This window comes from Lepidochelys kempii, chromosome 4 (assembly GCF_965140265.1).
Source record: "Lepidochelys kempii isolate rLepKem1 chromosome 4, rLepKem1.hap2, whole genome shotgun sequence".
Taxonomy (NCBI): domain Eukaryota; kingdom Metazoa; phylum Chordata; order Testudines; family Cheloniidae; genus Lepidochelys; species Lepidochelys kempii.
Window position 1 is genome coordinate 10,051,520 of NC_133259.1, and position 14,947 is coordinate 10,066,466.

At 39.3% G+C, this 14,947-nt stretch overlaps 1 protein-coding gene across 2 annotated transcripts in view; it reads left to right on the forward strand.

The window, feature by feature from the left end:
• The window catches only part of G3BP2 (G3BP stress granule assembly factor 2), a 55,733-nt gene extending 41,824 nt beyond the window's left edge, over positions 1–13,909 (forward strand). For both annotated transcript variants that reach the window (XM_073340346.1, XM_073340347.1), the window contains 4 exons: positions 3,839–3,941; positions 7,905–8,033; positions 8,267–8,385; positions 9,134–13,909. In XM_073340346.1, the coding sequence (XP_073196447.1) occupies positions 3,839–3,941; positions 7,905–8,033; positions 8,267–8,385; positions 9,134–9,406 (624 nt within the window). In that variant the 3' untranslated portion in view covers positions 9,407–13,909. The remainder of the gene's footprint in view (positions 1–3,838; positions 3,942–7,904; positions 8,034–8,266; positions 8,386–9,133) is intronic.
• The last annotated feature ends 1,038 nt before the right edge of the window (positions 13,910–14,947 follow it).

Sequence of the window (14,947 nt, forward strand, 5' to 3'; positions counted from 1 at the left end):
GGCAGAAGAAAGACATGTCATATTTCGTTTCCTTTCATTGGGATTCTGTGTTCAAGTAAGTCTGCTCAGACGTTTTCAGATAGGACCAAAGCAGGTTTTTAGAGTCTCAACTCCATTATCTCTTTTGGGAAGTAGATGGAAAAATATCTCTCCAGCCTCCTGTAAGTGCTGCTTAGAATCAGTGCTTGGAGGATTGGTGGGAACGACAATTACTTTATTTTAGGGGGTGTTTTCAAGCATTAACATTTCCTTTTCCCCATCTTATTTCAGGCTATCAACATCACAATTACTCTTGTGTTTATGCAAGCATAGCCCTCCATTTGGATTGTTCTTAGACCTTTTTTTACAAGCCCCACAAGATAGTGAGAGTGGGAGGGGCGACAACTCCTCTAGGATTCTCATCTGCCAACTCTTAACTTTCAAGTAAAGTACCTATTATGACTCCATATCTCTTTAAAGAGGTGGCAATTAGTAAGTACCATTTTAGATTTAGACTAATTACTTTTGTGACCATTAACTACTATGGGGCTGGTCATATTCAGCCTGTAGTACCTAGGCACTTGTGTCCCTTTCCTTCTTATTTGTGTTCAGAGATAAACACTGAATATGGGAGTAACCTAGGTCATGTTTTCACTGCTAAGAGAAGATGTGGAGGTGATTTTTGTGTTGTGTGGGGTTTTTTTTGTTTGTTTAATTCCCCCTTCACCTCAGGGTAACTAATGCACATGAGCCATCCCCAGGTAAAAACCACACTGAAGGCATGGTACTATACCCTGTCTGTGGTTGACCGTGCCTAGTTTGCTTTGCAGTGAAACTGAACTGCCAAGCCTTCATTGTCGTTTTTACCATGGGATAGCTCCCATGCATTAGTGTGGTAAAAACACATCTCTTCTGAGCAGTGAAGACAAGACCTTAAATGTAGTCTGGCCTTCCATTTGAGTTGAAGCAGTGATTACCTACCAAGAAAAGGGCTTAAATAGTCACTAATTTGTATTTAATTTGGAATTTCGATGAGTTCAAACCAGTGCTTCTTTTGGTGACTGATAGTGTTGTTGCCTTCATGTCTCCAGAACCAAGCCTTAAAAGCTTTTCAAACTGGAATAGGACTTCTTACACTTGAGGACATATATAACAGGATATGTAGATGAGATTTTTCTGAGTATTCTAAGGATGCAGAGTTAATCTCTTTCTAAACAGATGAGTAAATCTGAAAAACTGTCTAGTTCTTCTGGGTTTAGGGATAATCTGTTGTCTGGCTCAGTGGATATCTTAAAACCACAAGGCCATGGGGAATCTTGGATCAATATTAGAAGTCTAGGCCTAGGGGTGGCTTCATTTTTCCTGTGGTCTATTGGTGAGAATCAAAGTGAGTGATTTCATAGAAGTCAACATGGAGACAATGTTGTAGCAAGCTGAGATTCTTATCTGTATCCCATCTAAATTATCTCCCTTTTGCGGTAACTGTGTGGCAGGCATCTCATCTGGGAAAGACCTTAAACCTCAAGGGATAGAAGTCTTCCAAAGCAGATCCATTCAGTTTTCCATATATATGGTCCAATTTGAGGCATGTCTGTCTTTGACACATGAAATGTTAACATTTGAGGGCAAATAAGTCTTGTGGGCTTGCTTCTTGTGCTCTTTTTGCTTCTGGGATTCAAGCAAGATGACTATCACAATAGCAGAAGAAGGTCCTGTTTAGTCCTCATTTCTTCTCTTGTGGATTCTGGGAGAATGGAGGCATTTCATCTTTTTTGAGTCGATGCCCAAAGGCTCAAACAACTGCAGGCTTCTGAGTATGCTGCATGGGCATTACCAGAAACAAATTATTTGCTAATCATTTTACAGTTCCAAGGAGAGAGGGATGTATCCCCTCTCTCTCTGGCACGCTGTAGAAATATTTTTCTGTGGCTTCCAGTGTAGTTCATGCTCTTTCCAGAAAACCGAGGACTGAGGGAGATTGGTGGATGGAACAAGCAGTTCTCAGTTCCAAGGGCGCCTCTATCCCCTCTCATAATTTGGTAGGATGCTAGTTTGCAGGAGCATATGCCCTCTCCAATGTTGCCCTGCGAGCTTGGACTCTTTAATTTTGAGGTGTGTACAAAATTGAGGCAGTTGGTATGTCTTGCGCTGAAGAACGTGGATAGTTTGGTATTGCTGGCCTACTTCTCATAAACCACACACTGGTGTCTAATAAGGCTGGAACCTCTATTTCTTTGGACAGACACACACTACTTATTGTGTTAAGTAGGCATCTGAGGTGAATGATTGAGCAGATAGACTGTTTCTCTTGAGGACCCTCCCCCCCCCCCCCAAAAAAAAAAAAAAAAAGAATGAAATCAAGTAACTTTGAGGGCAAGGTAGCTTGCTGTTCAGGAAAGAAAAATCTGCGATTGCCTTTCTAGCTGCCATGTAGTGCTATGAGCTGCTTTTATTTCTATAACTTTTTACACATTAAAACTTCAGGACAATAAAATATCACAGTGGCGCTGTTGTGGCCCAAGAGGTGCTGCTGCAGAAGTAGATGCCAGTGCTACACTCAGACAAGGTTTTATTTATTTTTTCTAATTCTCATAATTAAAATGCTCAGTCTAAAAATATTGGAGAGGAAGTGCCTGGTAAGGTGCCACTTGAGTGGTAGGCAGGGTGAGACATTAGTCTTCAGTGTAATATTTGGGCACTTAATAGGTAATCTTTCCCAGAAAATCTTCTCTGAGCACAAATATTGGGGTTAAGTCACTAGTGTCCGTAGTTTGTTTCCAAAGGAAAAGTGGTGGGAATCTCTCCTTTACTGTCACTTGCTTTTGAACTGTTGAATCCACATGAGCATGCGATGGTGCCTGTGACCATTCCTTCAGTGAAACACCCCTTTTGGATTTTAGTTCTGCAAGCTTATCTCTGAAACCCTGGTGATAGGAATGTGGTCTTTGTGGCGGTAGCATTTCTTTGGCTAGTACAAGTGAACTGAATGCTTGTAGCGGATAGCAGCAATTTCTATAACTAAGAGTCAATTTTCAGTCACCTAACTTCCTTGTTCTGTAGCTTCTACCCCCTTTTTGAAGGCAGTTTTTGTATGCAGAAGCTTGTGTTTAATGGCTCAAGGTGTGAGGTTTTTATGAATAGTGGGACAGTTTTTGTGTGTGCTCCCTCGTGCACAGGCTTGGCATAGAGAAAGAAAAGGAAGATGTCTAACTTCTGCACTGTAGGACTATTTATTTAAGATAGTTTCTCTTTGATCTCCTCATGGGAGAAGACTGTATTTAGAGATTTGTGAACTTGCTTTCTTTTCCTGTTACGATGTGGCTGTTACCTGTAGTTGATGTGTATTCTGGAAGAAGAATCCTCCAGGCAGACATTAACTGTAATTCTGTTTCTTCCATACGTATTAATCTAGGGCTAGTCTGTGCAGTGCAAGCGTGGCACGGGAAATGCTGCAGAAATTCTGTTTTTAGTTTGATTTCTGCATATTTCTTTGTACCGGTTTTAGGCACCTGCTCTTACATAAAATTATGGAGCTACTTGGGTCTCAATTCTGTGCCTGGTCAGTTGTAGACAATTCCCTCTAGCCATGCCCTTGGGCATAATAAGATTAGCAAGAGAGCTCTTAGTCCTGATTCTGAGAGGTTTGTGTTCTCTACCTGCTGGCAGAGAAAGGCAAGCCCTGCAGTCCTGGATTGGTACAGAGGAACTTGTAGAAAACTTTCCTGTATTCCTAAACACTCTTCCCGTGGACCTGTATCTTCCAGAATTGTTGCTATGCATGCGAGTGATCTGTAAACTGCTTTTATCTCAGCTTTTCTATGGTATCTGGTGTTTAGCAGTGTGCGTTCTCTTGTTTCAGCCAAGAGTTGAAACTAAACCTGAAGCTCAGTCTCAGCCACCCCGTGTGCGTGAACAGCGTCCAAGGGAGCGACCGGGTTTTCCACCCAGGGGACCAAGACCAGGTAACCGTGTGCGAAGATGAGAACCAATGTATCTGTTGTCTTTGGATTCGAAAGGGTCACTTCCTGTGATTGCAAAAAGAAAAGGAGTACTTGTTGCACCTTAGAGACTAACCAATTTATTTGAGCATAAGCTGTAGCTCACAAAAGCTTATGCTCAAATAAATTGGATAGTCTCTAAGGTGCCACAAGTACTCCTTTTCTTTTTGCGAATACAGACTAACACGGCTGTTACTCTGATTCCTGTGATTGGTTGGTACAGGAAATCCTATACCAAACAGACCTTTGATCTGTCTTGTTTGATATCCCGCTTCTAGTGTTGGCTTGTACCTGACCTTTAGGAAAGTGAAAATCCTTCATTCCTCCATCCCTAGTTGCATTGAATAAATGTTTTCCTGAGCCCTATTTCGTCCTGAGTTGCTCTGAAGCATGAGGGTCATCCCTCTAACTGCAAATCTTCCTTTTATCTAATCCTTTTTTAACATTCCTGAGTTATTTGCTCGTATCGTGCAGCAAGGAACTTCCTCAGATTGCTTAATGCGTTTTAAAACTGTGTTCTCTTGAGGCTAAAAGTTGATGGTTTCTTAATTTTGAATGTCCTCTAATTCATGTTGAACAGATCAAATGGGAGCACTTAAATGCCTTCCATTATATCTTACAATGTGCTTCTCCTTTCTGAACAAAATCTTTTTGATCACGCATCATGTCATGTGCCAAATGCCATGCCATTCATTCTATTGTAGCTTTTCTCAGAGCATAATATAGTCTTTGAGATGGTGTTAAGTCTCAAATACTGCTCAGTTTTTGCTGCCTCACTTACACCTGTCAATTTATAACAAGCAGTCCTACTAATACATCCCGGTCAACTCTTGATCAGCACTGTTCATTAAGTACCCATTTTGAGCTGTGCACAACATCTAAATCTGTTCATGGGGATACACCTCAAAAGTTGTGTACAGCTTGATCTAGTGTACGTTAACTTGCAATTGTGAATGGTGCAGTAGTGTACAGTGGGTGAGTGACACTCTAGGATTTCACCTCTGAGTATTAAAATTCAAATTCTGGCAAAGATCAAGAGAAATTATTTGACCTGTTAAGAGAATCGCTGTGCAACTTCGAACAATAAATGATCTCTGATCAAAGGCCTGAATTACACATTGCAGATGAGTTTAGGGGTTTTATACAAGAGATATTTGCACATTTTTAAATGTTGGGTGGAATTTTGAAACTTTTAAGTGCTAGCATAGACCAGGCAACGGTTTTCAAAAGTGGCTTAAACGGGTGCAATTCAGATTTAGTGGAAGCAAGCCTTCCTGAAACAGATCTGTATTTGCATTTACACAGCTATTGATATTGGGGCAACTGCACCAGATGAATGTACATACCAAACTTTCTAATCTACACTAGTGTTAGAAGTACTTTCTACTTGTGACTGTTGTCTGTGTGATTATTCCCTTGCTTCCAACAGCACTGAAACTAAATGTGCTTAAGGTGGCTAGAAAATATTCTAACGCCTGTTAGAAATCAGATTTCCTTTTTTAAAGACTTGATCTGTACCAAGGGCTGAAAAACCAAAACTTCATAGAGGTTTTAAGTCTAGGCAAAATAGAGTTGTTAAGTTGTGCATATCGGCTATCCCATGACTTAGCTGCAACTAAATCTTAGTATGGGTCTTGTTTATATCTGGCTTAATGTTCTGACTTCTCATTTTGCTATTTGAGTAATTGTAAAAGTTGGAATTTTGGCAACTAAACGTCTCAGGATACTGGGATAGATGAAAGTTCCCATCTGTCAATACTTTGCATTCAGCCCAAGCTTGACACTGACTGGTAGTTGCTATTGTATAACTGATTGCAATGGCATATTAATTATTTTGGATATATGCAATTAGCTGGTCTCAAGTTCTAGTAGGTATATATCCATGTCTCAACAACTTTGGTTGGTAAATGTATTGACAGGCTGTCGAGAGACCAGGGATTTAAAAAACATGGCACATACCTATCTTATTTACAGATGGATAGACATAGGGGTTGAAATGCAATAGTACAAAAGCTTGTTCTGTTAGCTGCCTGTCTGAAGAAAAATAAGATATCAAAATTCAGGGGGATTGATCCAGTACATTTAAAACTCAGTTAAGATACCTAATACATAACCGCTGTTTAGGGTCTATAGGAACTATCCTGTCCTGTTTAACTTTTGCTGCCAGAGCTAACAAACACAAATTCCACTTGCTAATGACAGCTGGTGCAACAAGAAAGTAAAAGCAGTGTTACCTGCAAGCTGCAATAAAAATGTGAACTATTGCAAATTGGAAAAAGACAAAGCTAGCAGAGAGACTTCATTTTCAAGTATCGTAAAGGCTATTGTATGCAACAGGGAAAATAAACTTGAACAACCTTACAAGAAGAGTGCCATGAACTGAATCAAACACTACAGTGCTAACAGCTGAGAAGTTGCTTAAATACAAAGTAAAGTTTGTCCTCTGAACTTCCCTTGTATACAAAATGCTCTGAGAACCATCTGATCTGTAATGAAAAATCCTACAACAATCCAGCAAGCTTCTGTAAATCAAATCACGGAGGGGAAATTTTTGACTTATGCCATAAAGTGTTGAAAAATGGGAAGGGATGATCATCTTGGTATTGTATCCTATCAGAAGATCTAGATCCAGACAATGGCCTAGTAATATGATACAGGCTAAGATTTTATGTCTCTCATTAGTTAAATCTTATATTGCATTCATGGAGATAAGAAATTCATTCAGATCTTTACAGTACAATGGGAATGCCTTCACTGTTGGTCCTAGCTTTTCAATAGCTCAGTAGATAAATAACATCAGTGAGCTTTTATATGGGGGTATGGGTTATGTCTGTTTAATGCAGTCTGACCACCATAAATTAATACATATATTCTAGCTGGGCTGAAGTGGAGTAACTGGCTGTCTTGCCACCACTAGTAGATAACAAAACATTTAACTTCCAAAGCTGTACTCCTCCTTTGAACAGTCATGATGAAAGAGGAGGGCTAGAAGAAATGGTTGAAAATATACAGGAAATGCTAGCTTTTCAGATCATTTGAAAGGTTACTAGAAATGTCTTAAATGGCTAAGATGGTAACTTTGAGACCCTGGAAAATAATAGACAATAACCTATTGTGAACTTTAAGCTTTCCTCACGCTTTTTAAGAAACTTCCAAGGGTGTTCAGAGTGGGCTGTTGCTTAATATCTTTTTCTGTGTACTGTTTCCAGTTTTTGGGCAGGAGTGAACAGTTCTTAACTTAACTTACATTTCCAAAGGTACAATGAGATGCACATTCACCTTAAAAACTGGTGGTGAACAGTGTTGACCGCAGCTCTGAGTGTTACGAAGACAGAGTAGTTGCAGTCATGAAGTATGCTTGCTTTTTAACAGATTTTATTTTGAGGATGTATGAAACCACTTGGATCTCAGCTCCCAGTGGATAGATGTTGCAGTTTTGGTGGTATGGACAAAGGAGGTAACTGATGGTAATGTTAGCAGAGTCTCCCACTGAGCATGTAGATAGACTTACTTTCTGATACTTGGAGTTGTTCAGGATTGAGATTCACTGATGGGGAAGCTTGCATGGCTGCTGCCAGTGCTGTACAGTCTTCAAATTAGTCTCTGCAGCGGTCAATTCAGCACTTTCCATGAAGATTAAAAGCACATGAGAAAAATTAAGTGTATTCAGTGGACGTGTTTCTCTTGGGAAGCACATAGCTGAGTGATATGGCTTGTATGTGAAGGAAACAAAAAGCTTTTGATATCCCAATTGGGCAGAATTAAGCTTTTAAGGGCACTAAATATGCATGCCTTCCCCAGCAGAAAATAGGGTGAGACTAGCTCAAGTGAATGAACTGAAAGCAGATCAGCGTTTTGCTAGATGTACTTCTCAAATTATACCATACAAATCCTAAAATTAACTGCTTTTGTTTTGAATGGACACAGGTCGAGGGGATATGGAGCAGAATGAATCTGATAATCGCCGAATAATTCGTTACCCAGACAGCCATCAGCTCTTTGTTGGCAACTTGCCACATGATATTGATGAAAATGAACTGAAAGAATTCTTTATGAGTAAGTGATGGGCTTTTAAATAGTTTGAAATTCATCTACTGGGTCTAGAGGATGGAGGTGAAGCTTCAGCCACTTAACATGATATATGTTAACGTTTTAAAAGCAAAGGAACAAACTTTAACATTACAAGAGGCTTTTGACAATAACTAAACCGGCTTTTGACAATAACTAAACCAAATAGGCTTTTTGCAGGGCCTTATTGCATAATTCGTTTTTGTAATGTGCTTTCACAGGCTTTGGAAATGTGGTGGAACTTCGCATCAATACCAAAGGAGTTGGAGGAAAACTACCAAACTTTGGCTTTGTGGTATTTGATGACTCTGAGCCAGTTCAGAGAATCTTAGTTGCGAAAGTAAGTTTGGCCATGTAGCATTTGCATATTTGTCATAGTGAGGGAAATAATGCTACTAAAGTATGAATGATGCAATGTCCTTGGTTCTTACTGCTCTTCACCAGAGTTCAGATTTCCCCTCTGATCACTGATGGAGGTCATGGAACGTTTATATTTTGTTTGTAGCCTATTGTGGTTCCCACTTCAATTCTGTTCTTTCGAAGTTGCTGTCTCCTGATGGATGCTTGTAAGTTTTTAAAAACTGAGTTCCAAAGTTTTGAACAGTACTACTTTCATCACTAAATCATAGGTCTAGGGCTTCTCAGTGGAGCAAGCTAAACTTGAACTGAAGTGCTGGGATTGGGGGGAAAAGGAAATTACAGAATTTCCAGGGTCAGTATATCTCGGCTTCCTTTAGGGATGGCAGGTTTTCAGTCCTAACAGTTTGAGAATTGAAAGTAAAATTGCTACTCTTGCAAGCTAGCAGTGGTTTTGTGGTACTGACCATAGCAAGTCCCAGACCTTTTTAATTCCTTGCCTAATCGAAGTATTTTACTAATTTATTGCAGTGTTCTATGGTCTCGACAGATATGTAGAGTTAGAAGTTGCAAGTCACAAACTGCTAGTGAAATTTGGCATTAAGCTGTGTGCAACTGCGCTGCTAATGACAGAGTAGCATGCAGGGATTTCTGTTTCCATGTGTTTTATATTGCTGGGATGTTATGAAACGGTGACTAACTTCGCCTTGTAAACATTTTCCCCTTCTAAGCCCATTATGTTTCGAGGAGAGGTGCGCTTGAATGTAGAAGAGAAAAAAACAAGAGCTGCCCGTGAAAGAGAGACCCGAGGCGGTGGTGATGATCGTAGGGATATTCGGCGCAATGATAGAGGGCCCGGGGGTCCCCGTGGAATAGTGGGTGGTGGAATGATGCGGGACCGTGATGGAAGAGGACCTCCTCCCCGGGGTGGCATGGCACAGAAACTTGGCTCTGGAAGAGGAACCGGGCAAATGGAAGGCCGTTTCACAGGACAACGTCGTTGAAATCCTCCACTGTTGGCAGACAGTCTTGGCAGTGGTACATTATTCGTCGTGTTTGCATTCTTGTTAATTTTTTTGGCTTTGGAATGTGACACAGCCTTTTTGATCATTTCTTTGATGTGAAAAGCATCCTTTGGTTACCAGTTAAATTGAGGTGGACATGCTTTCCCAAATTTCACAACAGGAGTCACACTGTTAATTTATAAATTTAGACTTGGAGAATTAAGGACAGAGAAATGACCATAAAACTATCTGCAACAAAAGTGGACTAAAGGACATGCCCAATCGAATTCAGGTCCTTTCAGTCAAAAACCCTCTGCTGCACATTTTGTGTAAGTGTTACTGTTTCTGCTTATTACTGTTGGAAACGCAGTTAGTGCAATCTGTGCAATTGGAGAAGCTTGCCTTTTTTTCTTTTAGAACACTTGGCTCAAAACAAACTAACTTGTGTTTATGCACTCATCAAAATGCACTAATGGGTACTCTAAAGTCATTTACATTGACATCTACAAGAGGCATCAGGAAAAAAATCCTTCATCTTTTTTCAGACAGAATAGCTTTTGAAACGATGCGGGCATCTGATCTGCTTGCTGTGACCAACATGTACACACACAAACCTTAACAAGACTACAAGTATATTCCAGAAGGAAACCATTTAGTGGTAAACTAAACATAATCCAGAACTTCAAAGTTATGGTCCTGAGTACAAAACAAGTTTGATAGCTCATATCTAAGATTTTTCTATCTGCCCCTCTTCAATACAGGGATGGCTGGCTGCTCAATACACTCCTCCTCCCCTTTTCCCCTTCTTTAAGCGTTGTACAGTGAATTGTCTTTACTGTATTTGAGTTCTCTAGTAATGTAATAAGCATGATGGTGCCTTCTATTAATACATCATTCCAGTCTTGCTGGTGATTTTGTACAGTATAGTGTATGAATTGCAGTGCTGCAAAGCCAAACAGCTGCAAAATGTTTAAAAGAAATCATTGAAAAGTTGTATAAAAAATTGCAGTATCTTTAAATCAGTAAGTTACTAGAATATCACTCACCTCGCTCTTCAATTAACAACTTTGGCTTTTTGTGGAGGAGGGGAAGGGAGGGATAAGGCAACTGAGTAGTCTCCGGATTGTCTTTTCTCTATCAAATGTAGAATTTTTATGGATATGAAGGTGAAATTTCAGTTACATTTCAAAAGTCAGCTAAGAACTTGGTACGCTTTGCCAACTTCTAAAGTATGCTCATCTATAGATTGAGGGTAAGCTTGTTAAATGACGATACTGCAATTTTCAGAGAACAGATCAGCAGCTCTAAGTATTTGCATTTTCCAGTTTTTTGAACTTACTCATTTTGCACAAATCTTTGAACTGATGTCGACACCCATCAGGCTCTGAACTTGAGGGTAGGGGGAGACATCCTTTTATGTATTTTTACTTATAGATTCTTTAAATCTGTGAGAGGTTTGCTATTTCCGGATTACTGTCTGCCTAGATGCATGTTCCAGTAAACTGCAAATGTAGCAAACGATACTGTCTAACTCAGTGCTGGAGAGTTCAGCAAGCACCAAGCTCTGATGCTTCAGGAGGGAGGGGGGAGAGTGTGACCACTTAAAAGCTGCTTCTAAGCATGGAAGACCTCATCACATTGCAACTAGTAGCAAATATGGCATAGTAACAGTTTGTTTCGGAATTGTGCAACTGTTTATGGTTTTCAAATAAGCTGGAAGATGTTGCACATGTTTGTTTCTGATGTATTAGGCAAAGCAAGATTGCATCTGACTGTTTTCCCCCAAAACTTGAGGTCTTCCATGTTTGATGGTAAGTCTTGCACTATTTCCATACATTTTCTGGGACATATTGCTCAGTTTCCATTTTTATATTTTAGTTTGTTACTCTTGCATTTTCAGATGTTACCTGGAAACATAGTACTTGAACTCCTCACCACAAAACATGACTTGACTTAAGTTTGAAGCTTTTAGTCAAACTGCTGTCTTCAGTAAACGGTTTACCACCAGTGTTTGTGTAGCTTTTTTTAAAATTTTCGTGCTCTGATATCGCCCTGCCATCTTCTAAATTGTTATGGCAAATGGCATGGGGAAAAGTCACAAAAGTGTAACTGACATTTAGAAGAGCTACTGAGCCATTCAGTTTCTGGCTTGCTTCTTGTTTAAATGCCATGAAATAAAGATAATGGAACATCATACCCAGAAGTTTACATGGTGATTGTTCACCTACTGTACTGTGGACTCTTAATGTTCTTGTCCCTCTTTCAGTAAATGTACCTCTTAAAGCAAAGTAACGGATTCATTGACCATTACTGTTAGTTGCTGATTTGTGGATGGTGGTAGTATTCTATCATTACAATCCTATTTCAACAAACTTGGCTTGCCATCTTGGCTTTAGTAGGTATAAAAGACAGTGGATTACCATCTTTATTGCTGTAATGTGTTAAGCATTATATGCTAGTAGAATCTAGTTAATTGTTGCAGGTGGAAAGTATTTTTACTTTTAAGTTTCCATTCTTGAATGTGTTTTGACTAAACATACCAATAAACTACTGATGTCTGCAGCATTTATCACTGTCCCTAATTCTCTCTTGAATGTAGGTCTCTTCTGGTGTAGCATTATTTCAGACCTTACTATGTAAAAGCCCATTTAAAAAAAATGCATTCCTCAAAGTGATATAGGATCAAAAGCTACTCCCCTTACTTGCATGTTATATGCTTCAGTAGAAACTACTCACCTAAGTAAAGCAATTTTTATATAAAGCAATATATATATAACCAAAAAAAAATCCTACACTGATGGAGTTTTTTGGAGCAACACCAAGCAACTATTGGGGTTATGTTTGACCGGTCAGGACAAGCAGGTGTTCACAGACAAGAAAATCAGCCCTGAGTTTGCAATGAATAATTCTAGCATTTACCCATTTTTTGTTTGTCACATAATTAAATGTCAAGAACAAATTTCCTAGGCGTCCTTTGTTGCACAGGTGTAGCAAAAAATTGTTGCATTATTTACAAGTTTGTCCATCTGATGCTGTTGCTACTTTAATCTTGCAATATTTATTCTGTTTAACAATATTTTTAAACCATTGTTGTCAAATGTGTTCGGCTGTTTCCTGCTGCCAAAGGTGATTAAAGGCTGGATGGTGCAGTATTACCTGGCATTTGTTTAACTCCTGACATCTGAACTAAAATCTCTCTCCAGGTATTACATAATTCAGTCTCTCAATATCCCTGTATAATAAGTCAACACTTCGGTATTTGAGTAACTTTAGACTTTTTCCCAACTGGTAAATGTAGCTCAAATCAGGATGAGGATTGTGATCACTAAATAGTACTCAGTGACAACAGAAAAAATGTACTTTTGAGTATAATTATGTCCTTACCCAGGGTATGGAGAAGGCAGATGTTTAAAAACCCTTAAATAAAACTTTCAAGTGGACTAGACTTTCTTGGTCCTGGCTGCACTATCACTTATTTTATAGTGAGGTCGGGCACTTCATTTTTACATGCCATGATTCTTTCTTTTCTGGCCTCATTCAAATTGCCAGATACTGGCCGGGCCTGTGTTAATGTCAGCTTTTCTTTTTGGGAAATAATTGTCCATATAAAATGGTGTGTTTTTAATTAAAAAAAAAAAAAAAAAGCTCTTAATGCTAGTAGTCAAACAACATATTTATCATGGGAGTTGCATATATAAAATTCCCACTTCGATTGTGCTACTGGACTGTGTATCCTGGGGTTAAATGTTCAGAGTGTAATGTCTTGACTATAACTCTTTTCATAGCAGGAATATCTGAGATCCAGTCAGAAAAGCCCTTTTACATTTAGTTGCTAGATAAGTTCATGGAGGATAGGTCCATCAATGGCTATTAGCCAGGATGGGCAGGGATGGTGTCCCTAGCCTCTGTTTGCCAGAATCTGGGAATGGGCGACAGGGGATGGAGCATTTGATGATTACCTGTTCTGTTCGTTCCCTCTGGGGCACATGGCATACTGTCTGACCCAGTATGGCTGTTCTTACTTTCTTAATTCAGTTATTGGCTACAGTAAAATTATTTAAAGGGATCCTCACAAGCTCAAAATCTGTGACCAATCTTAAACACTATTCGGACAGATAAACCTTGAGCTTCCTGCATTTTTATTTTATTTTATTCTTTTTAAAAAAGGACAATCCTGCCACCTGAAGTCTTAAAACAAAAAAAACAACTTGAAATTTCTTGCTGGACGTTAAAATTCAGGAGGCTTTTGTATACAGGCTTCTGATTCATTAGAGATGGTGAGAGGCAGAAGAAGCAGATATTTGCTAAACGTGAAGGACTGAGAATAGCTATCATGATTTGCAGGGCCCAATTTCCAAGATGACATGATATACAGTAAGGTTCAAAAGGAAAAAACCCAGTGTGTCTTGCCAGAGACTTGCCCTGGTAGAGCCATGTAATGTTAAAAGTCTATTTGGATATTTTTTCTGAATTTGCCCTTCAACTTGCACAGAATAGTTCACTTCATGATGGAAAAGAGAGGAATGCACTTCGACTGTGTTCTTTGATTCTCCCACACAATGACCATGCACAGGGACTAGTACTTTAATAGGAAATTTCATTTGCATTATACAGGGCTTCTCCTTTGAAGGGTTACTTAGTTACAGAGATACAATGCAAATGTTTGCTATTACATTAGAACAGGCTGCAGATAACTCTGCATGCAACATCCCACCAGTTTTTCATGAAGTTTAAACACTAAACACGTTCTTATACATTTTAACACCACCTTTGAATGATAAGAACACAAAGTGAGCTGGTCTGTCTTCCAGCTGTGAGTTTGTCCTTTCTTAATTGACGCCTGCAGCCTTGGCCAGAGCTGGTGCTTGGCTTACCATCAGCACAACTTCTGTTTGTGTTATCTGTGATTGTGGGTATTTTCTTCTTGGCAGCCATAATAGGAAAAAGAAAAAAGTTACAGCTCCAGCATGCTTGTCTGCCATATTTGGAGTTCCACTGTTCGTGGATAGAAATACAGCCTTTAGTTAAACTGTGCCATATTTACGTAACAATGGATCTTATATTAGTCCTGGAACATTTCACCTGCCCAGTAGTAAAGTTGAGATGAAACTACTCCTTATTAAAACGCATTCCAGGATAATCAGTCCTCAGGAATAGGATAAACCCATGGCTAGTTATTTATGGCTCTCCTGTTCGTTGTTCTTAATGCTCAACCGCCACAGTAGACACGGTTTGAGTATCACCTTACCCCTTCGCTGACTTAAGAGGTAAAATATCTTGTCTTTGCTATTAAGATGTCTAGACCTGTTTATGCTGGCATGTCTACAACCTTCTGAGTACTTCCAGTCCTTTAACTTGTTTGTAGTTTTACAATCCATCTTCCCCAAATGTAAGTGCCTATAGTTAGATATTTCACTCGGGTTGTCTGCGGATACCTTGCCTGAATATAAACTGTTGTCTCAAGCTGGTAAATTAGCTATTCTGCATGTTAAAAGGATGCAACCAAAAAATAATAAAGGGGGGGATTAAAAGTTCAAAGGG